Raw genomic sequence first — 22,927 nt, forward strand, 5'->3', positions numbered from 1 at the left:
TGTAACAGATTCAGTAGGATTTATATCAGTTCTTCCTTGTACATCGTATAGATTTCACTTGTGAATCTATCTGGCCCTGAGAAATTTTTTTGTTGGGAGGGTTTAATTACTGATTTAATATCATTATTCATTATTTGTCTATTTAGGAATTCTATTTCTTCTTGGTGCAATCTTGGGAGTTGTATATTTTTAGGGATTCATCCATTTCCTCTAGGGTTTCTGGTTTGTGAACATATAGTCGTTCATAATAGTCTGTGATGATCTTTTGTTTTTCTACAGTTGTAATGTCTGATTTTTCATTTCTGATTATGTGTATTTGAATCTTCTCTCTTCTTGGTTAGTCTAGCTAGTGTTTTATTAACTTTGTTTATCTTTTCAAAGAACAAACTTTTCATTTCATTGATCCTTGTATTGTCTTTTGGGCCTCTGTTTCATTTAGTTCTGCTCTGGTCTTTGTTATTTCTATTGTTCTGCTAGCCTTAGTTTTGATCTGTTCTTATTTTTCTAGTTACTTGAGGTGCATCATTAATGTTGTTAAATTTTTATCTTTTTACTTTTTTATATAAACATTTAATGGTGTAAACTTCCCTCTTAGTACTGCTTTTACTGTATCCCACAGGTTTTAGTATGTTGAATTTTCATTAATTTCAAAAACTTTTTAAATTTTCATCTTTATTTTTTCATTGACCTGTTGATCACTCAGGAGCATATTGTTTAATTTCCATGCATTTGTATAGTATCTGATGTTCCCCTTTGTATTGATTTATAGCTTTATTCCACTGTTGTCTGAGAAGGTACTTGATATGATTTTAACTTTTTAAAATTTGTTAAAGCTTATTTTGTGGCCCAAAATGTGGTCTGTCCTGGACAGTGCTTCATGTGCTGATGTAATGAGTGTTTTGTAGTTGTTGGTTGGAATGTTCTATAAATGTCTGTTAACTCCATTTGGTCTAAACTCCAATTTAATCTTTTTGTTGATTTTCTGTCTTGATGATTTGTCTAGAGCTGTGAGTAGGACATTGAAGTCCTCCACTATTATTGTGTTGCTGTCTATCTCTGTAGGTCTAGTAAAAAATTTTTTTGTGTGTGAATCTGGGTGCTCTGATATTGGGTGCATATATATATATGATTTTTATATCCTCTTTCTGCATTGATCCCTCTTTTTTTTTTTTTTTTACTGTTTTTGATTTAAAGTCTGTTTTATCTAAGTATAGCTAGTCCTGCTTGCTTTTGGTTTCTGTTTGCATAGAATACCTTTTTCTGCCCCTTTACTTTATGGGTAAGGTAAGTTTCTTGTAAGCAGGATATAGTTAGATCATTTTTAAAAGCTATTCTGCCAATCTATATCTTTAATTTGGAGCATTTTATCCATTTAGGTTAATATTGATACGTAATTATCATGTTATTAATTGATTTCTAGTTGTTTTATAAATTCTGTGTTTTTTCCTTTTTTTCTATCTTTTTGTCTTTGTGGTTTTCTGAACTTTTGTCATATTACCATTTAATTCCTTTCTCCTCCTCCTTTATGTGACTGTTTTATGAGACCTGTGCATTTTATTTTATGTATTTTCATGATGGTGAATATTGACCTTTTGTTTCCATGTTTAATACCTCTTTGAGCATTTCCTATAGGAACAGTCTGGTGGTGACAAATTCTCTGTGTTTGCTTTTCTGGAGAAGAGCATTTCTTTTTCATCTATGAAGTTTATTCTGACAAGGTATAAAATTCTTGGCTGGCATTTTCTTCTTTCAGCATTTTGCAAATGCCATCCCATTCTCTTCTGGCCTGTGTGGTTTCTGCTGAGGAGTCCACTGTTAGTTTGATATGGCTTCATTTATAGGTAACTAGATGCTTTCTCTTGCTAATTTTAAATATCTTTCTTTCACTTAAACTTTAGTCCTTCTGATTATACTATGCCATGGTGAAGTCCTTTTTACTGTGTATTTGCCTGGGAACAGTTGGGCCTCTTGTATCTGAATGACTACCTCTCTTGCTAGTTCTGGGAAATTTTCATTGATTATTAATATTTCCTTAAATAGGTTTTCTAACTTTTTTTATCTCTCTTCTCCCTTGGGAATACTGATATTTCATAAGTTCCATTGCTTTAGGTAGTTCCAGATGTCTTGTAGGCTTTGCTTATTCTTTTTTATCTTTTTCTTTTTTTGTCTGACTGGATTATTTCAAAAAACCTGTCTTCAAGTTCTGAAATTCTTTCTTCTGCTTGTTCTAGTCTATTCTTTTTTTTTTTTTTTTTTTTGAGACAGAGTCTCGCTTTGTTGCCCAGGCTAGAGTGAGTGCCGTGGCGTCAGCCTAGCTCACAGCAACCTCAAACTCCTGGGCTCAAGCAATCCTTCTGCCTCAGCACAGCAACCTCAAACTCCTGGGCTCAAGCAATCCTTCTGCCTCAGCCTCCCGAGTAGCTGGGACTACAGGCATGCGCCACCATGCCCGGCTACTTTTTTCTATATATATTAGTTGGCCAATTAGTTTCTTTCTATTTATGGTAGAGACGGGGTCTCGCTCTTGCTCAGGCTGGTTTCAAACTCCGGACCTCGAGCAATTCGCCCGCCTCGGCCTCCCAGAGAGCTAGGATTACAGGCGTGAGCCACCGCGCCCGGCCTAGTCTATTCTTAAAGCTTTCAAATGTGTTCTGTATCTCCTTCAACAAATATTTTGCTACAGAATTTCTGTTTTTTGGAGATTTTAGAAAAATGTCTATCTCCTTGATAAATTTCTCATTCATATTCTGAGTTGATTTTCTTTGTATTGGTTTTCGGATTTCTTTTGCATCTCATTGATCTTCTTTAGAATCAATATTTGGAATTCTTTTTCTGGCATTACAAGAAATTCTTTTGGATTGGGATCTGTTGCAGGACAATTATTGTGGTCCTTTGGTAATGTCATATTTCCTTGCTTTTTCATGTTTCCAGTGTTCTTCTGTTGATATATATGCATCTGTGGAGCAGTCATTTGTTTTGATTTTTTAAATTGCTTTCAAAGAGGAGAATTTTTTCCTGAAGATATGTGTTGGTGTGTATGAGTGTTGGTTGAGTGTGACACTTTTGTCCAGCATTAAACTCTCAGAATGACACTGGCTATAGGCTTGGAATCAAAGAGGGCTGGCCTCCTTTTAGGGGATCCACTGTCCGTCCTCAGCTGGGTGTGGCAGCAGCTGAGTCAGCCCAAATTCAGCCCACGGGTGAGGTCCTGCCTAGATTTAAACTCCCGATGGGGAGGCTTGGGCTTGTGACTAGAGAGGGTGGGGCCCTCTTCAAGGAGTGCAGTTCATTCAAGGCTTGGTCTTACTGCAGCCCATTGCAGGTTGGTGGGTATTGTTGTAGATGCGTGTTAGAAAGCCTAGTATCCCTACCCCTCCCTCACTTGGCAAGGACTACAGCTCAGTCAGCCCACACTCAGCCCAAGGGCAGGGTACAGCCTAGTATCAGACTCTCAAAATGGTACCTTGGGCCTGTGACTGAAAGGGCTGAGGCCCCACCCAGGCAAGTAGTATGGGCAAGAAACTGTGAAACATGTCCACTCACATCTCAGTCATAACAGCAGGGTGGTAGAGACTTTCTCCAGCCTGCATGGAAGTACCTGGGCTCCTCTATACCTCCTTGGAGCCATGCAGTGGCTGCAAGTGCCCCCATAGTTTCCTGATATTTAGGCTCAGAATGGCACCTGACTCAAGCTGCTCTAGGTTTGAGAGCCCGTGGGATTTTGCATGGGTCCCTTTATGGGGCAATATCTCTCTCTCTATGCAATTTCCAAACAGCTTCCTATGTTGGGCCCTAGAACTATGTGGGTCAGGGGGTTCTCTTGTAGCCAAGATTATAAAAGCTTGTCTCAGAGTGTGGAGCCTGGGGGCTTCTCTCTTACATTTCCCCACATCTAGAAGCTTCTCCCATCTCTTAGCCAATCCTCAGCAGGGAAAGCTTCCCATGAGGGTTGGGGAACTTGCACCCTTAGGGCCACATGCAGCTTTCTGGATCCTTGAGTGTGTTCTTTCAACTGAATCCCGATTTTACAAAACAAATCGTTTTACTAAAGGGATTTTTTCTGTTAGCATTTGGTCAAGGGGCTGTACTTGGGGATCTGGAGGGCCATATGTGGTCTTCAGGTCTTCAGGCTACAGGTTTCCCACCCCTGCATCCACTCCTTACACACTTTTGGTGCTTCTCATCACTTCCCTGGTGAATCCCAGTGTTCTCTCCTAAATGATCTGTTCAAATTATGAGACTCTGCTTACTAATCTGGTTCCTCTCCAGGGGGAGGCACATACTACCTGTGTCTATTTGGCCATTTTGACCTTATCTCCTGCCCAGGTTTTTCAGTGATTCTATGGTAAGGTTCTAGCTGATATAACAATTGCTGTAAGAGGTATCTTGCCAACACCATTGTGAGCCCACAGACAGAGCCACCAACCTTCTACTATGCCATTTTATATAAGAGACTTAAGCATCCATGGATTTTGGTATGAGAGGAGAGTCCTGGAACCACACCCCATACTGAGGGACAGCAGCATTCAAAGGAAGGCAAGTCAAAGGTTTCGCGTGAGTCAAGGTAAGGTCGGTGATCAAAGAAGGCAAAGGGCGTGGGGGAGGTTTGGCAGCAAGTACCAAGGATACACTTGAAGGGAATTTGGGATAAGGACAAGATGGAAATGCCATTGCTAAGAAGCTAGAATACAAGCTGAGATGGTCACTGGGAACCTAGGGCACCCACCAGGAATTGGACATTTAACTATCATGCTGTCTTCCCTGTTAAGGGTCAAGATTTAAAGTGGAGTTGAATGTACTAAACAGAGGTGCAGTGGATATATGGTAAACTGCACTGGAGGACAATCATCTTACCTGAATTGTGACATATAACAAGCTCTACCCTGCAAGAGGCTGCAGGGTGTCCTGGTTAGCAATGCAGGTTCTGAATGTTGACTGTGCCACTTGCCCACCACATGGCTCAGGGAAATCACTGTATTTCTCTGTGCCTCAGTTCCTTTCCTATAAAACGTAGGCAATAATAGAAACTATCTAAGGGTTGTTGTGAGGGTTACATAAAATAATAGCCATAAGGCACCTTGAACAAAGGTTGGTACATCTTATATGCCCAATAAATGTTAGTTTCTAAACTTTATTTTTCACTTGTGGTAAAATGTGTCTTGGTCTTGGGCACACACTGCAGCCCCACTGCCCACATGTTCAGGCTGCCGTAGGCACACCCCCGCCTTCCACGAGTTGTTTCTTCCCAGTCTTCTCTGTTCAGTCCTCTAAATGGGGATGTCTTTTTCCACATCACACAATAATAAATAATAAACAGTCACAGGAATGATAAGAGATTCACCCTAAACCAATTTCAAGATAAAATATGTAACAGATTCATTTCTGATAGTGTTTTATTGTTTTCTGAGCTATAATGGAGAAAATTGAGCATTATTTGAAACCATTTTATTCTAGGAAGCAAAACTGCTTCAAACTCTGTCTCAAATTTATCCCAACTCCTGTGGTAGTCAGCACAGAATTTCTCTATTGCTTTACATGTAGAATAGCATTAATGATATTTGTCTCTCAAAAAAATAAAAATGTTTGTAAAGTACTTACAAATTCAAAAAAAATCTCATGATCCTCTTATGAGGTTATATTTTGAAGGACTTGTTACAATTATTTGGAGATAAAATTATTCAAAATTAGAATAAACTAATCTGTCTTATTTATAGTATCTTTGCTAAATCTCCTCATTGAAATATATTTACATGACCCTGAAAATGTGGATGATACAAGGTCAATATTGTTTCCATTATCTTTTTGCTAACAATAAGACCAATTATGAGGCAAATAACAATGTCCTTGTACTTCATATGAAAAATGACACTAAGGACACACTATCAGAAGGACTTGTTCTTTGTTAATTGATAAGTAGTTATATATTGTGCTGAAACCGCCTTAATGCCTTGAATATCCTTCCTCACACATGCAGCTTTTGCTTTTCAAAATACTTAACAGATCCCAAAACATTTTTATAAATCATTTACTCATTTATTTCTTGAAAGACTATTCTGTGCTAAGTATTATACTAGGCGCTGAGGATACAGAGACCAAAACTTGTCCTTCAGGAGCTTATAGTCTGGGTGGGTAGAGAGGGATTGAGAGACACTCCTGATCTGTTATTTGCATGTCTAAAGGTTAATGTGTAAAAGGGTACAATAAAGGATGAAAAAGAGTGATTCATTTTAGTTATAGCGATGTTTGGAAATGCTTCTTAGAGGAGGTGACTTTTGAGCTGAGCCTGGAGATAAAAGGTGTTCACCGGATGGAGGGTAAGAAGAAAGAGGTGAAAGGACATTCTGGCTAGAATATTTTAGGCAAAGTCCTGGATGTAGAAAGGAACCCTTCAGGATAGCTGAAGGATGGCAGAGGGAAGGTCGCTGAGAAGGAGGGAGGCTGCAGAGGGAGCCAGAGGCTGCTGTGAGATGGGTGTTATAGGTATTCGTATTTTAAGAAGAGCTAGATTAAACATTTGACAGACATGCCGATCTGTAAGTAGTGTTAAAACATTGCCATGCCTGTAATAATGGAAAAGGTTTTATTTATCCACCTCTCTTTACCACCTAGAGTCAGTGGGACCCTCATAAGGCTTTGGGGGTGGGATAGATCTTGTTAACATTGGGAGTTTTTCCACCCACGTCTCACCTGCACTCCTCCATCTTTCCCTGACACAACACTTAACTTTTCCACAAAGTAAGAGCCAAACAAACATTTCATGCCCAGTGATGTTGGTCTTCTTAGGCTCTTTCCATCTACCCCTAATTGTAATCCATGGAATGGGAGATTGCAATCTGCACAGGCCCCCTGGGCTTTCTCACTCTCACTGCATCTTCCTGTGTCCTGCTTTGTTCAGGGAAGAGTCATGGAACCATGTCTGCTGTCTGATGTGCCTTCAGGCAAAGCATGACTGCCATAGTTGTCACTAAGATATTGCCAAGACTTGAGGAAGTCAGATGTGAGGAGTTTTTTCCCTCAGTATGCTGAACTAACAATTACATGGTGAGAGCTTAATTCACATGCATCCTCTCTGCATTTCTTTGAGTATTCAGTGGGTAGTTGCCAAGTAACTGAAAATGTGTCTAGACACAGATGTTTCTATTTTCAACAACAGGGTTAATTTTCTGAGTTACAAAGTAACCCCTGTAGCATAATGCATAGAATAAGGTAAAGATGAGGTGTTAAGATCTGTGATTGGGCTACTGAACTTCACTAACTGTAGGGACTTTGTTCTCCAAAATAATTCACTAGTGCTTTCCTGAGAATAAACCTCCAATTGCTAAAAAAACATCGGGTAGGAAGCAGTTAATGGCAGTCCTGCCGTCTGTTTTTTCCTTTACCTGGGACACATGAAAGAAGTGCTTCAGTGAAATACCCTTGCATACTAATAACTAGACCTCCTGATAAAAATGCTAATGGCATTTATGAGTAAAAGATAATGGAGAGCCCTTATCTGTGAAATGTTTTCAGTAGTTGTTCCAGCTATCTATTGCTATGTGAGAAACCACCTCAAAACTCAGTGGCTTAAAACAATAATTTATTATCTCTCACCTTTCCATCCGTTGATGTGGCTCAATGAGGTGATTTGTTGCTTGGAAACTCTCACCCAATTTTAGTCAGATGGTGCTGCAGTTGCAGACATCGGAAGAGATGGCTGGGCTGGACTTTTGAGATGGCTCCCTCATGCTGCCAGGCGATGAAGCTGGGTTAGGTTTTGTGGGCCGTATGGTCTTTGTTGCAGCTACTCAACTCTGCTGTTGTAATGTGAGAACACAAATGGATAATACACAAACAAATGAACATTCCATTGTTTCAATGAAATTTTAATTACAAAAGCAAGTGGTGGGCTTTGGCCCACAGGCCATATTTGCCAACCCCTGTTCTATGATCTCTCCAAAGGAAGAATGCTTATCCTGTGTCTTGGTAGCAATTCATCAGTAAACTTAGTATTAGGTAATCTGTGTCTAATACAATTTGATAATTGGACTCACATAGTCCCTTAGAGAATGTCTTGAATGTTTAGCACAATGCTTATGCATAATATAGGCATTTAATATTTGTAAATAAACTGGTCAACAAATATTAATTGAATTCCAGTTGTTGGCATACGTCATACAGCTGGCCCTCCATGTCTGTGAGTTGCATATTAATGGATTCAACTAACTATGGTTTAAAAATATTATTTATGTAAGGGACTTAAACATCTATGGATGTTGTCCACAGGGAGTTCTTGAACCAATCCCACACAGACACCAGGGATGATAGTATACTGATGTTCAGAATTTTCTATAGTTCAAGTATGCCTATACTAATTGCACTTAGCTATGAAAGAATGGAAATGGCAAAGCACATACTTTTCATTGTAAAAGCAGAAGTTCCTGTTAAACCTTACTTCATTATTGAGAAGAAATCTACATTTATTATAGTATATTTAGAGATCACAGAGCATATCTATACTACTTCTAAAGTATTTTTAACACAAAAGAAAAGTAAGCCTCCTGGGATATGGTTTCCGAGAAAAATTTCCTTTTATCTGCAACAGGATCTCTTCAAATGGAGGCTATTTGCTATAGTATCTCCCCCAATTTAAACCTAGAAAAGAGAATGGAAGGGCACAGTCTGAGGCATATTGTTAGTAATGGCTTACTGAATAGACAACAAACTTTTTAAAAATCTTTCAAAATTCTGATAAATGTAAAATAAATATTTAGACTTCAACTACATGGAATTTCCTTTCTTCCTTTAAGAACTTTAAAAGAAGTAATTTTCCAAAGAGATTAATAGATGACAGTAATTTTTGATATGAGTCCTGGGGTTGGATAAATAGCAGCTATAAGGCAAGGGGAAAAAAAGAGAAACTTGTATAGAAAAAATATCTGAACTCATGTTAGCTTTTTTTTTTTTTTTTTTGGTAAATAAAGTTTTACAATAGAAAATTATTGAAAAATATTTTAATTTTGACACATATAAAAGCAATACAAAACCTGTAGTTTTAGCTCTGTTATAAATAAATCGTTTCATAAGACAGTAGAACTTTTAATTTAAAAATAGACTCAGAATATTCCTCTGTTATTTTCTACAAATATTGCTAACTATTTTTATTTGTATTTTTATTTTGTCTTTTTGAAACAGTGTCTTGGTCTTTTGCCCAGACTGGAGTACAGTGACACAATCATAGCTAACTGTAACCTTGAACTCCTGGGCTCAAGCAATCCTCCCACCTTAGTCTTCTGAGTAGCTAGGATGACAGGTGTACACCACTATGCCCAGCTGATTTTTAAAAATTTTTTGTAGAGATGGGATCTTGCTATGTTGCCCAGGCTAGTGCCGAACTCCTGGCCTCAAGTGATCCTCCTGCTTTAGCCTCCCAAACTACTGAGATTACAGTCATGAGCTACCATGTTTGGCCCATTTTGTATTTTAGGCCCATTGTATTTGGGGCCCATTGTATTTTGGCCCATTTGTAACATTCTAGGAGAAGTTAAGTGATCATAAAGTATACCATAGGAAATATTGGAAAAGACATTTTTCCAGTGGAAGAAAAGAAAAATATGCTTAGCGAAACTTGAAAATCAATAAAAATAACTGTAGAAGACATTTTATTTTTCCACCCTTAAGGCTTATGTCATGGTCACATACTAATTCCAAAAGGGAGGAACACAGAAGTATTGTATGAATCAATAGCTCCTTATTTTTCTCTATTTTAGTAAATAAGACTTCCAAGCCTATATGCAAACTTATTCCTGTTTCTTTTCCCATGATAGCATGAGACAAAATCCCAGGGCAGGCTCAGATGGCAGGAAAAGAAAATAAAGATGAGATAGGAAAGAAAACCTTAAAAAAATGAAAGACATTCTTTAACTTCTTTAGTTATACATCAGAGGTGTGAGGTTTTCTATAAGAATTAATATCAAAATAAGATTCTTTATGGGATTATAGTTTGCAATTTGCCTGTTTCCTGCTTTCCCACATGAACCAAAGTTCCTCAAAATAAACTGGCTACAGGGTGGAAGTGTTAATAGTAGAGTGCACCCCTTTGCGTTCTGCTACTCCTTTGGCATTTTGGTACCAAGGCTTAAGTTTCATCTTTATTACCAAATATAGCTTTATGAAAAATTTAGTTGATGCAAATTTTATCAAACTGATCAGAGATCTTTAAATGAGGTATATGGATATATGAGGGGGACAGCATTAATGTTTTAAAAAGAAATATAACTTCTTAATGTTATAAACATAACTTCTTACTGAGCATTCAGTGGGCAGAATAGTGGTGAGTTTTAATCACATTTTGGAAATGTAAAAATATTCCCAAGGAAGTATGTGATTATGGAGCCTTTGAAAATAACAATAAAGACATCTTCATATTGCTCCTGTACTTCAGGGATAGAAGTGATGGGTAGAGATGCATGCCCTACACAGACTTCTAGGGGCAGGACTTTGTCCTTTGTTATGCTTGATGGTATGGGGAGGACAGTGAGAGAAGGGTTTACTCCTGTAGGTTTGATGCCATAGTTTTCCAAAGAGCACAAAATGATAAAATGAAGACTCATTTTGACTTTCCAACTAAACCAATCATGAAACAACTGGTAGATCTTTTCTTAATAAAAGATGTTCTGTGTCACGCTTTCCTTGTCTCAACCTTTCTATGTTTCTAACATCACAGTGGCAGGAAGCTCAATGACTTCTTCTGCTTGTGTTAGGAATCGTCTTTTTCTATTTTGAATACGTCTTTTCTTCATCCTCCCTCCTCAAGCCCCACTTCATTTGCTAAGCCCTACTTATTTTGTACAGTGTTTTCCTCTTTACTTATTGGTTCATTCCAACTCCAAGAGGACTCCAGCAATTTTTCATGAAAAAAAATTTTAGTCCTTTTTTATTTCATTTTTAGGTCTTCTACATCCTTACCACTATTTTGCTAGGATCACCAAACTGTGTTACTAACTCCAGCTTGACAGGGATATTCTGTACTACAGATAATGCCTTAATGTCAGGTTATCAGTATATCTGTCATCCATTCCTACCCCAAAATTTGACAGCAATGCCTAAATAAACTCCAAAATCTTTCAGCCAGTCTCATAAGGCTCAATGCTTCCAACTCAGCTATTTTGCCCAAAGTATCTGTTGTCCTCAAAAGCCCATGGCTATTTGATTTGTAATTAAAATGCTAAAATATTTCCAAAACTTTTTCATATGCTAGCATCCAAGAAGGAAGTCCATGATAAGCAATTATTTTAGTACTTCTTGATTTCACAACCTATTCCTTTCATAAATTAAGTAGAAATCCGTACTTTTCTAGTATTAATATGGTTTTCTTCTATAATTTCAGACTGATTTCCTTTTTCCTTTCCAGATGGAGACTGGAAAGTAATTGTGGTCACTGGGGATCTTGAAAATGCTGGCACCACAGCAACAGTGTCCCTTTATGTCTATGGAGAAACAGGATGTTCAGGTCCAATTATTTTGGGATCTGGGAAACACCAGCTGTTTAGCCCCAACAGTGCAGATATATTCAAGGTAAAGATGATATGGCTATAACTTGTTTGCTAAGATATATTATTATACATAAAACTTTCCCTAAGATGAAATTGAGAATGATTTTTTGGTTGTTTGGTATTGCATTTGCATTAAATTTTCTTGATATACATGAAATGGTTTGTCCTAAGGCAGTTGGGAAACAGTAGTTATAACAGGAACATAAGATTTTTGTTTCTTCTTTGTGTTTTATTTGTATAAAGACAAAAAAGAATATAAATTTTAGAAAATTTTAAAATTTGAGTGGAAAATATCAAGTTGAATATTTCCATTTTTTAATATCTGTCCTAGTCCATATCCATGCATGTTTTATACAGGCATACTAAGGAATGGCACCATAGTATGATGGAAAGGTGGTACAGCCTGATGGCTAAGACATGGGCAAAAGTACCAAAGGATCAAGATTCAGATGCAGACTTTGCCACTTATAAGCATGGTTGGGCATGTTACTTAAACTTTCTATGCCTCAGTTTCCTCAATAACCCTTACTTTAAAGGATTATTATGTGTATTAAATGGAATAATCTCTAGAATAGTGTCTGAAATGCTCAATAAATGTTTGCTATTAATATTGTAGTACATGGGCAATTTTGTAGCATCGTTTTTTACATGTAATATTACCATTTATGCAAGGAGCTATATAGTCTTCCTAATTATAATTTTTATTGATTAAATACTGAGCAATATACCATAGACAAATGAAACAGTTTAGTATTATTGGATATTTAAATGGCTTCTAGGTTTTTACTATTATAAATGGTACACTTTTAACCTTAGATTTCTTCTTATTTTTTTTGTAACCAAGCTATTTTATTTTCTTCTGATAAGTGCTGAGAAATGAGATTACTCTTGATCCATTTTGACAAATTATTTAATACATTGTAAAAGTGTCTGATTTACATAGCACACTGCCTACCAGGACAGTGTGACATAGTCAACAACTTTGTTGAATTTACTCATCAATTCCAGCAGTCTCTTGGTAGAATCTTTGGGGTTTTTTAGATATAAGATCATATCATTAGCGAAGAGTGACAGCTTGATCTCCTTTTTCCCCATGTCGATACTCCTTCCCGTTTATATAACTGATTCATGTCGTATGTGACAATGTGGGGCACCTCTAATGTCCTCCTGACCCAATCATAGTTGTTGTAGGAAAACTTGATTGTAGGACTGCATAGACAGAGGAGGATTCTAATTTCAAAAGAGACTTGCAAAATGGTATCAATCACTTTGTATTAATTTTGTTATCTACCCTCCATAGACTACAGGGTCAGTCCTATTAGTGGTACCTCACAGGGGAACAGGAAAGCTGAAGGAAATATGAGATCCTCAGAAAAACAAGGCAAAAATAAGAGTGAAGAGTCCATTATGGCAGAAAGTAGGGAGAATAGAGAGGATTTCCTAGAGAACAAGTACTGGACCTCATTCACTCACTAACCCTTAAATCTTGTATATTGCCTGACATAGACCAAACACTCATACATATCTGCTGAAAGCATGACAATTTAATGAAAATGACGTTGCTAAAATTATTTTTATTATTTACTGCTTTATGTTGGGGCATCTGTTACTGAATTTTCCTGGTGATCATTCTCCCCTTGAAGGCATTATAAAGGCCTCCCATGTATCTTATCTTGGTATTATTTACATATAAACCTGCCCAGAGATTTAGCTGGATTTTGTAGCATTTTTTAAAATTGAAACACTGAATAGTACTCTCAGTTGCTTGGGAAAAGTTAGTGCTGAAGGCATTCACTCCTAGAGGAGAGTTTTCTACTTTTGGTTTACTATTGTGTGAAGCCAATTAATTTTGTAGATAAATAGGTTTATTATTTATTATGAGCTCTTAGGACCCTTACAAAATCATTGAATATCCCTTATGTTCCTTAGAATAGGATACATAATACATTTTTGCCTTTTAAAAAACAATTTATATAAGCAGCAATCAGAAAACCTATGTTTGAGCTTCAATTCTGCCCTTTATTATCTAAGGAAACATAGATAAGCCACTTAACATTTCTAAGCCTTAATTTCCTCCTTTGTAAAATGTATACAGAAATAGGCCGGGCGCTGTGGCTCACGCCTGTAATCCTAGCTCTTGGGAGGCCGAGGCGGGCGGATTGCTCAAGGTCAGGAGTTCAAAACCAGCCTGAGCAAGAGCGAGACCCCGTCTCTACTATAAACAGAAAGGAATTAATTGGCCAACTGATATATATATATATAAAAAAAAAATTAGCCGGGCATAGTGGCGCATGCCTGTAGTCCCAGCTACTCGGGAGGCTGAGGCAGAAGGATCACTCGAGCCCAGGAGTTTGAGGTTGCTGAGAGCTAGGCTGACGCCACGGCACTCACTCTAGCCTGGACAACAAAGTGAGACTCTGTCTCAAAAAAAAAAAAAAAAAAATGTATACAGAAATAACTTATAATATTATTGTACAGACTGAAACTGTTAAATATTAAAACACTTTATGTAAAGTATAAAACATTTTTATCATTATACTCTTGAGGCTAACTCTTCTGACCCACAAATTGGGGTAGGCTTCCTAATGGGGTAGGAATTAAAAAAATTTTTTATATGAATGAAGGCAGGAAGGCAGCTGGGCAGATGGGTAGTAGGTGGCTATTGCTAGCATGGGGGTATGTGTAAAAATGTCTGGAGGCTGGAGTAGGAGGAAGGAACAGAGAAAAACAAGAGTACGTTGGCTGGGCTGGAGCAAATCAGTGAGTACATAAATCAGTAATGTTTATCTTGGGACTTTTCAATGTTTAAAGGTTAGATGACCATGTGGTTCTACACAGTATTAGCCATTGGCTAAATGGATGTCAGCATGTTACTTTAATTTTGGCACAATTCTGTATGGTTGTCTTCTTTATATATTCTTTTCTTATCTCCCCTTTTTCTCTCCCTCTTCCTTCTTTATCTTCTCCTTTTTATTCTTAAGTAGCCCTGAAACTTGGAGTTTGGTAGTATTTTACATTTACTCATTCAGCAGTTTAGGAATTGCAGCACTAAACAGTGCCCTGTTGACATGATAGACTTTCCTGTGAATGGCATATTCTATAGACAATTTAACTTGAACTTTTCTTTCTATTACAAAAGTTTAAGTATTTTAAAATAGCACCTGTATTTGGACCACCAACTTTTCACTTATGAATTCTTATCAAGAAAAATGATTAGAGTTGTTTCCCTTAAATACATAATAAACTATGGAAATGAAAACCCCAATGCAGGTGACATCAGCAAGATGGCAGAACGACATTTTCCCAGCTTTGGTACCCCATAGAAAGACCAACTAGCAACTATCTACAGATAAGAATGCCTTTGTGGAAATCCAAGAACCCAGGGGAAAGGGGTAAGGCTGAAGCACTCCCTTAGACCATAAAAACTGAGAAAAATATCATTAAAAGGGTAAGAGAAGTAGTTTCACTTTGACTGCAGCAGTCCTACCTCAGGCCAGTACATACCAAGAGGGTTCCCCAGGGCCTACAGTTTCCTCAAAGGTAGAAAGTGAGCCCAAGATGGATATTCAGCTTTCCAGGTGTTCTGGGGTACTTCACAGAAGACCCACTTCTGCCTTGTCTCACAGGGCATACTAGGGGAATTGGCAGGGCTAGACACATGGGGTCAGCCAATAACAAGGAAGGAAGGCATAGCTCAAAACAACCAGTGCATGGATTTTGTGGTACAGTGGAACCTACCCAGTGACCCTGCCAACTACAGGACACAGCCTGGAGCTCCACCTGAATGTAGAAAGAGCATTGCTTGGGCAGAGAGCACAACTTAGATCCCTCACCAGGGGAAATTGTGGGATCCATTCTATAGCCCCACCCAATTATGAGTCCAACCACAAGTACCACTAGGCCAAGGAGCAGAGCCTGTGATCCTGTACAACTAGAGGCAAATGTGTAGCATAGCCAGTGGTCCTGCCAGACTGTAGAGCCCAGCCAATGGCCCCACCTGGCCAGGGAGCCCAATCAGCAGTCACACCTGACACAGTTGCTGCCCAGCAGCCCACTGGTTGCATAGCCCAGAAAGTGGCTGTACCCAACCTTAGAGCATGGGCAGAGGATCCACCCAACTAGAGACGCTGACAGCAAGCTCTACTTGCCTGTGGATGCTACCAGCTGGCCCATCTAGAAGCCCAGGCTGGGCTGACTGGTGAAGGTCTTTTCCTTCCAAAGTGAACTTATATAGGCCTGAAGAGGTGACTGTCTCATTGAGGTACTTTCTTAAATGCACAGACACTAATGGAAGGATGTGAAGATGGCAAATAGTCATGTAAACATGACACCACCAAAGAAAACTAATAAAACTCCAACAATTGATCCTAAAGAAATGGAAGTGTATGAATTGACCAACAAAGAATTCAGAATAATCCTTTTAAATAAGTTCAAGGAACTTCCAGAAAACACAGACAGACAGCTAAATTAAACTAGAAAAACAATGGACAAACAAAACTAGAAGGTCAATAAATAAATAGCAATCATTTTTAAAAAATGAATAGAAATCCTAGAGCTGAAGAATTACATAAATTGAACTGAAATATTTCATAGAAGATTTCAAAAACAGACTTGATGAAACAGTAGAAAGAATCAATGAACTTGAAGACAGGTCATTTGAAATTATCTAGTCAGGGAGCAAAAAGAAAAAAGAATAAAAAAAGTTTTTAAAGCTTATGGGATTTGTGTGATGCCACCAATTGAAACAAAGTAGTATTATGGGAATTTCAGAAGGAGAAGAGAGAAAGAAAGGGACAGAAAATCTATTCAAAGAAATAATGACTGAAAATTTCCCATCACTTGGAGAGAATTGGACACCTAGATTTATGAAGCCAAATGCTCACCAGATGGGTTGAGGCTGAAAAGTTATACACGGAGCACATTATAATTATATTGTCAAAAGTCAAATACAAAGAGAGAATTTTGAAAACAGCAAAAGAAAGATGACTCATTGCTTGCAATGGGGGCTCCATAAGACTATCAGTAAACTTCTTAGCAGAACCCTTGCAGGCTAGGAGAGAATGGGATAACATATTTAAAATATTGAAAGGGAAAAAAACTTAGAATCCTATACCCACAAAATCTGTTCTTTAGAAATGAAAGAGAGAGAAAGCCTTCCCAAACAAACAAAACCTGAAAGAATTCATCACCCCTAGACCTTCCTTACAAGAAATGTTAAAGAGAGTTCTTCAAGCTGAAATGAAAGGACACCAACTAATAATATGAAAGCATATGAACATCTAAAACTCACGGATAAAAGCAAATACATAGTCAAAATCAGAATTTTCTAATATGGTAATGTTGGTACATAATTTATTTCACCTCTAGTAGAAAAACTAAAAAAAGTATTAAAAATAACTACAACTATAATAATTTGCTATTGGATACACTATATAAAAAACATCAATAATGTAAAATGTTAGGGGTGAAATGAAAATATAGAGTTTTTTATACAATTGAAGTTAAGTTTTTACAGTTTAAAATAGGATTTTAAAATGATACAATATTTTTTGTAAGTCTCATGGTAACCACAAAAAAAAACCCAAAACCCTATAGGAGATACACAAAAGATTAAGAAAAAGGAATCAAAGCATACCAATATATAACTCATCAAATAAAAAAGGAAAACAGCAAGAGAGTGAGAAAGGAACAAATAAACAATAAAACAGAAAACAATTAAGGAAATCACACAGTAAGTCCTTAACTATCAATAATTACTTTAAATATAAATGGATTAAATTCTCTGATCAAAATATATACAGTATCTAAATTCATTAACAAACAAGATCCAATAATGTGCTGCCTATGAGAGACTCACTTTAGCTTTATTGACATGTAGGATGAAGTGAAAGGATAGAAAAAGATATTCTGTGCAAATGATAATCAAATGTGAATGTGAGCAGGGGTGGCTATACTTATACAAAATTGACATTAAGTCAAAAACTGTCACAAGAGAAAAAGGTCATTACATAGTGATAAAGGGATCAATTTATCAAGAAAACATAACAATTGGAAATATTTATGTAGCCAAATTAAAGCACCTAAATATATAAAATGAATACTAACAGAATTAGTTAGAATCACTGAAAGGAGACATAAAAAACAATACAATAATAGTAAGGGATTTTAATACCTAACTCTTAACAATGGATAGATTGTTCAGACAGAAAATAAATAAGGAAACAATGGATTTGAACAACATTATAAACTCAGTAAACTTAACAGACATACAGAACATTTTATCCAACAGCAGCAAAATATACATTCTTCCCAAGGGCACATCAAATATTCTCCAGTATAGATCATATGTTAGGCCACAAAACAAGTCTAAAAAAATTCAAGAAGATGCAAATCATATCAAGTGTCTTTTCTTACCACAATGGTATGTAACTCAATCAATAACAGAAAGAAAATTGGAAAATTTATAAACTTGTGGAAATTAAACACACTCCATCCTGTGCTCTCAAGTGCATAGTGCCAGGTTGACATGGGACTCAGCTTTGTGGTGGTGGCCTTCACATAGCCCCCACCAGGCTGGGGAGGGAGCGGACTAAGCTGAAGCTCCCCTGAGCCATCCTCTGTAACTGGACACCAGGTGCCCCTCCCCTACAGCACAATGTGATCTGAGCACAGGAGTTGAATGGGGCACTGCAGGTTCGACCTGGACGGCTTTGGAAGACTGTTTCAGCAGGCCCTCAGGGGAGAACCCTATAGTCATTGGGCTGTTAGAACTGACCTCTTCTCATGTGACTTGGCATCCACACCATCCCTGAGCCTGTGGAACAGCCCACCACCTGTTCAGCTCTCACTCTGCCTGCCAGGTCCAAATAGCATGCTACCCACTCGGCTCTGACTTAAGAGGCCCTGTTTAGAGTATGGCTCTACTTCTGGCTCTTCCCCAGTCCCACCTCTGAGGCTCTCATGACAGAGACCAAGGCTCCATCCCTGTGGTTCTAGAGCTCCCCCCAGGCCTACTGCCTTTGAGATTCTAACACTGCACCTGGACCCCAAGGCCTCACCCCTGAGTCTCCATCACTGCCACAGGGCTGGCAGAACTGCTCTAAGGTCTGTTGCCCCAAAGGGACCTTTCCCAGCCTCAAGCTGCCAGTACACTGGGACTTGGTTAGAACAAAGGCCCACAGCCTGGGAACCCATGATCACTGCCTGGATAGCCTCACCCAGCTGCCACTGTTACCTCTGTGGGGAGACCCCAGGTGGAGCAATCCCCACAATGCCAGCTTCTGTGGTGAGGGTCTCACCCAGCTCCCAACTCAAACTTCCTATGACTATCTGATGAACAATTCAACGGCCAGCCCAAATATCATCCAGTATAGGCTTGAACAGTGGAAATAACAGGTGAACAGGACAAATCAGAATAGCTGCACATGCCCCTCACCTGCTATGCCAACATTCCAGAGTAGAATAAAAGCACCATCTAGGACCCTTCCCTTCTAATTAAGCAGGAGAGTTTGCGACTTATAGATTTGCACGTGCCCTGCAAACCTATAAGTCATGAGTCTAGAAAAGAGGTTTCAAATGTGAAGAAACCAGAAAAAGAACCATGACAACATGACAAAGCAAAACAGTTTGATACCCCCAAGGGATCACAATGAAGCAACAGGATTGAACTCCAAGCACTAGGAAATTGCCAAAATGACAGAATTGGAATTCAGAATATGGATGGCAAATAAGATAAAGGAAATTGAAGAGAGAGTTGAAAAGCAACAGAAAGAAGCCAAAAAAATATTTCTAAGCCTCACTGATGCACACAGACTCAATGTGAAAGGATGAGAAAAAATATTCCACGCAAATGGAAACCAAAAAAGAGCAGGTGTGACCATTCTCCTATAAGATAAAATCAACTTTAAATCAACACTGATAAAGAAAGACAAAGATGGTCCTTATGTGATGGTAAAAGGAGCAATTCAACAAGAAGACATAATAATTTAGGAAAAAATATATGCACCTAACACAGGAGCTCCAAGATACATAAAACAAATTCTACTAGAGCTAAGCAATAAAATAAATAATACCATTGTAATTGCTTTGATGATTTGTCCAGCTCTGACAGTGGGGTATTCCCACTGTCACAGTGTTGAATACCCCACTGTCAGAGCTGGACAAATCATCAAAGCAGAAAATAAATAAAGAAGCATTGAACTTAAATGGGACCCTGCAACAAATGGACCTGACAGACATTTACAGAACATTCTACACAAAAACTACTGAATTCTTCTCATCAGCACATAGGACATTCTCTAAGATTTATGTCTCAACAAATTTAAAAATATTGAAATCATCCTATGTATCTTCTCAGACTATACTGGATTAAAACTAGAAAACAATTCCAAGAGTAACACTCAATCTACATAAAGTCATGGAAATCAAACAATCTGCTTCTGTAAAATTATTGGGTCAATAATGAAATTAAGATGGAAATATAAAATTTCTTGAGCTGAACAACAAAAAGGACACAAGCTATTAAAATGTATGGGATTCAATAAAAGCATTCCTATGGGGAAAATTCATACCCATAAAAGCTCACATCATGAAAGATCACAAATTAATAACCCAAGGACACATCTCAAGGGACTAGAGAAGGAAAAATAAACCAAACCCAAAGCCAGCAGATGAAAACAAATAACAAAGTTTAGAGCAGAACTAAATGAAATGGAAAAAAAATACAAAATTTCAGTAAAACATAAAGTTGTTTCTTTGAGAAGATTAACTAAATTGATAGACTTCTTGCTAGATTAACCAGGAATAGAAGAAAAAGGACCCAAATAAGCTAAATCAGAAAAAAGGGAGATTTTACAACTGATACCACAGAAATATAAAACATCATCAGTGAATACTATGAAAATCTCTATGCAAACTAGAAAAATGTAAAGGAAATTGGCAAACTCCTGGAATAGAACGTTTGAACAGAACAAAAATGAGCAGTGAGATTGAAGCAATAATAAGAATCTTCCAACAATAAAAAGACCTGGACCAGATGGATTCACAGCCAAATTCTAGCAGACCTACAAGGAAGACCATTACCCATACTGTAGAAATTATTCCATAACATTGAGAAAGAGAGAATCCACCCCAACTCATTCTACAAAGCCAGGAAAGGACACAAGAAAAGAATGAAACTATAGACCAATACTCTCATGAATATAGATGCAAAAATCCTCAATATAAATAGAAGCAAAAACAAAGACCATATGATCATCTCAATAGATGCAGAAAAAGCATTTGACAAAATCCACCACCCTATCATAAAAACCATCAACAAACTAGGCATATAAGGAACATATCTCAAAATTATAAAAGCCATATATGACAAACCAACAGCCATATCATACTGAATGGGGAAAAACTGAAAGTATTCCCCTTTAGAAGTAGAACAAGACAAGGATGCCCACTGTCACCACTTCTATTTAACATAGTGCTGAAAGTCCTAGGAAGCACAATTAGGCAAGAGTAAGAAATAAAGTGTATCCAATTTGGGAAAAGAAGGTGAAACTATCACCTTTCACTGAGGATATAATCTTATATGTAGAAAAATCCCAAAGACTCTACCAAGAGACTCCTGGGATTGCTAAATTGGTGAGAAAACTGGATATCTCATGTAAAAGAATTAAATTTGACCTTTATTTTACACTATTCATAAAAATTAATTACAAATGGATTAAAAACATAAATCATCAGGGAATTGCAAATTAAAACTACAATGAGATACAACCTCAAATCTACTATGGTCACTATCATCAAAACAAAACAAGACATATTTAGTGTTGATGAAGATGTGGAGGAAAGGGAAGTATATACTGTTAGAGGAACATATTGGTATAGCCGTTATGGAAATCAGTATAGAAGGTCCTCAAAAAATTAAAAATAGAACTATTATATGATCCACTTCTGAGTATATATCTGAAGGAAACAAAACCAGTATTTTGAAGAGATACCTGCACTTGCATGTTCATTGCAGCATTATTCACAGTAGCCAAGACATGGAAACAACTTGTGTTCCATTGACAGATGGAACTGAGGGGTGTGTGTGTGTGGTGTGTGTGTGTGTCTGTGTGTATGTAATATTATTTAGCCATAAAAAGGTAGAAATCCTGCCATTTGCAACAACATGGATGAAACTTGAAGGCAAGTTATGTTTAATGAAATTGACAAAGAAAGACAAGTACTATATGATCTCATATGTGGAATCTAAAAAAATTGAATGAGTAGAAAGAGAGTATTATGCTGGTTACCAGGAGTCAAGAGGTGGGGAATATGTGATTTTGGTCAAGGATATTAACTTTTGGTTATAAGATGAATAAATCCTGGGGATTGAGTGTACAGCACAGTGTGACTATAGTTAATCACACTATATTGTATTGTATACTTGCAATTTCCTAAGAGAGTAGACTTTATATGTTCTCACCACAAAAAAAGTTAACTATGTGAGGTGGTGGAAGAGTTAACAAATTTGATTGTGGCAATAATTGCACTATATATATATCAATGAATCATGTTGTACATCTTTAAGGTATACAATTTTTATCAATTATGCCTCAATAAAGCTGGAAAATAATAAAAAGCAATTTGAAAAATAAATAATAAAACCCCCAAACCCAATGTATCATATACTATGAAAAACAGGTAATCATTCTTCAAAAGGGCTATATTTTCTCAGAAGCATTAAATATTAAAACAAAAACATTATCGGCCTCAGATATCAACCATTTATTTATTTATTTATTGTGGCATAGCCTATTCCTTAAGATGCCAAAAATCTTTGTTGGAGGAAATATTAAGGGTGTTTGCTGATGTCTACTCTAAGCTAGAAGCTAGATATTTAGTAAAGCTGAAACATGAAAGAAAAAACCACCCCTCTCTCTTGATATCTTTACAAAGATCAACATCTTTATTTTGAAGTTTGATCACATCCTTTCCTGTCTCTCAAGATTGCATTCTATCAGCCATCCTTATTCTTTCATGCATTTACAGGATGATTCTATTTACCCCTTGCTTTCAGTGTACAAACAGGTTTATGTTTTTCTCATTCTAAAATGACCCTTACTCTATTCTTTCTTTTTTTTTTTTTTTTTTTTTTTTTTGAGACAGAGTCTCACTTTGTTGCCCAGGCTAGAGTGAGTGCCGTGGCATCAGCCTAGCTCACAGCAACCTCAAACTCCTGGGCTCAAGCAATCCTACTGCCTCAGCCTCCCGAGTAGCTGGGACTACAGGCATGCGCCACCATGCCCGGCTAATTTTTTCTATATGTATTAGTTGGCCAATTAATTTCTTTTGTATTTATAGTAGAGACGGGGTCTCGCTCTTGCTCAGGCTGGTTTCAAACTCCTGACCTTGAGCAA

General features: G+C 37.4%; 1 protein-coding gene and 1 long non-coding RNA gene across 2 annotated transcripts in view; one reads left to right on the forward strand and one right to left on the reverse strand.

The window, feature by feature from the left end:
* Window positions 1-2,235: 2,235 nt before the first annotated feature.
* On the reverse strand, window positions 2,236-2,431 carry LOC142871876 (uncharacterized). The gene is made up of 2 exons (XR_012920049.1): window positions 2,373-2,431; window positions 2,236-2,326 (listed from the first exon to the last, which is right to left on the reverse strand). It is a non-coding gene; the product is annotated as an uncharacterized LOC142871876 (long non-coding RNA).
* A 787-nt stretch (window positions 2,432-3,218) lies between these two features.
* Window positions 3,219-22,927, forward strand: part of LOC142871954 (lipoxygenase homology domain-containing protein 1-like) — a 63,475-nt gene continuing 43,766 nt past the window's right edge. Inside the window, exons 1-2 of the mRNA XM_076005301.1 lie at window positions 3,219-4,564; window positions 11,390-11,553. Of these exons, the coding sequence (XP_075861416.1) occupies window positions 4,435-4,564; window positions 11,390-11,553 (294 nt within the window). The 5' untranslated portion in view covers window positions 3,219-4,434. The remainder of the gene's footprint in view (window positions 4,565-11,389; window positions 11,554-22,927) is intronic.

This window comes from Microcebus murinus, chromosome 7 (assembly GCF_040939455.1).
Source record: "Microcebus murinus isolate Inina chromosome 7, M.murinus_Inina_mat1.0, whole genome shotgun sequence".
Taxonomy (NCBI): Eukaryota; Metazoa; Chordata; class Mammalia; order Primates; family Cheirogaleidae; genus Microcebus; species Microcebus murinus.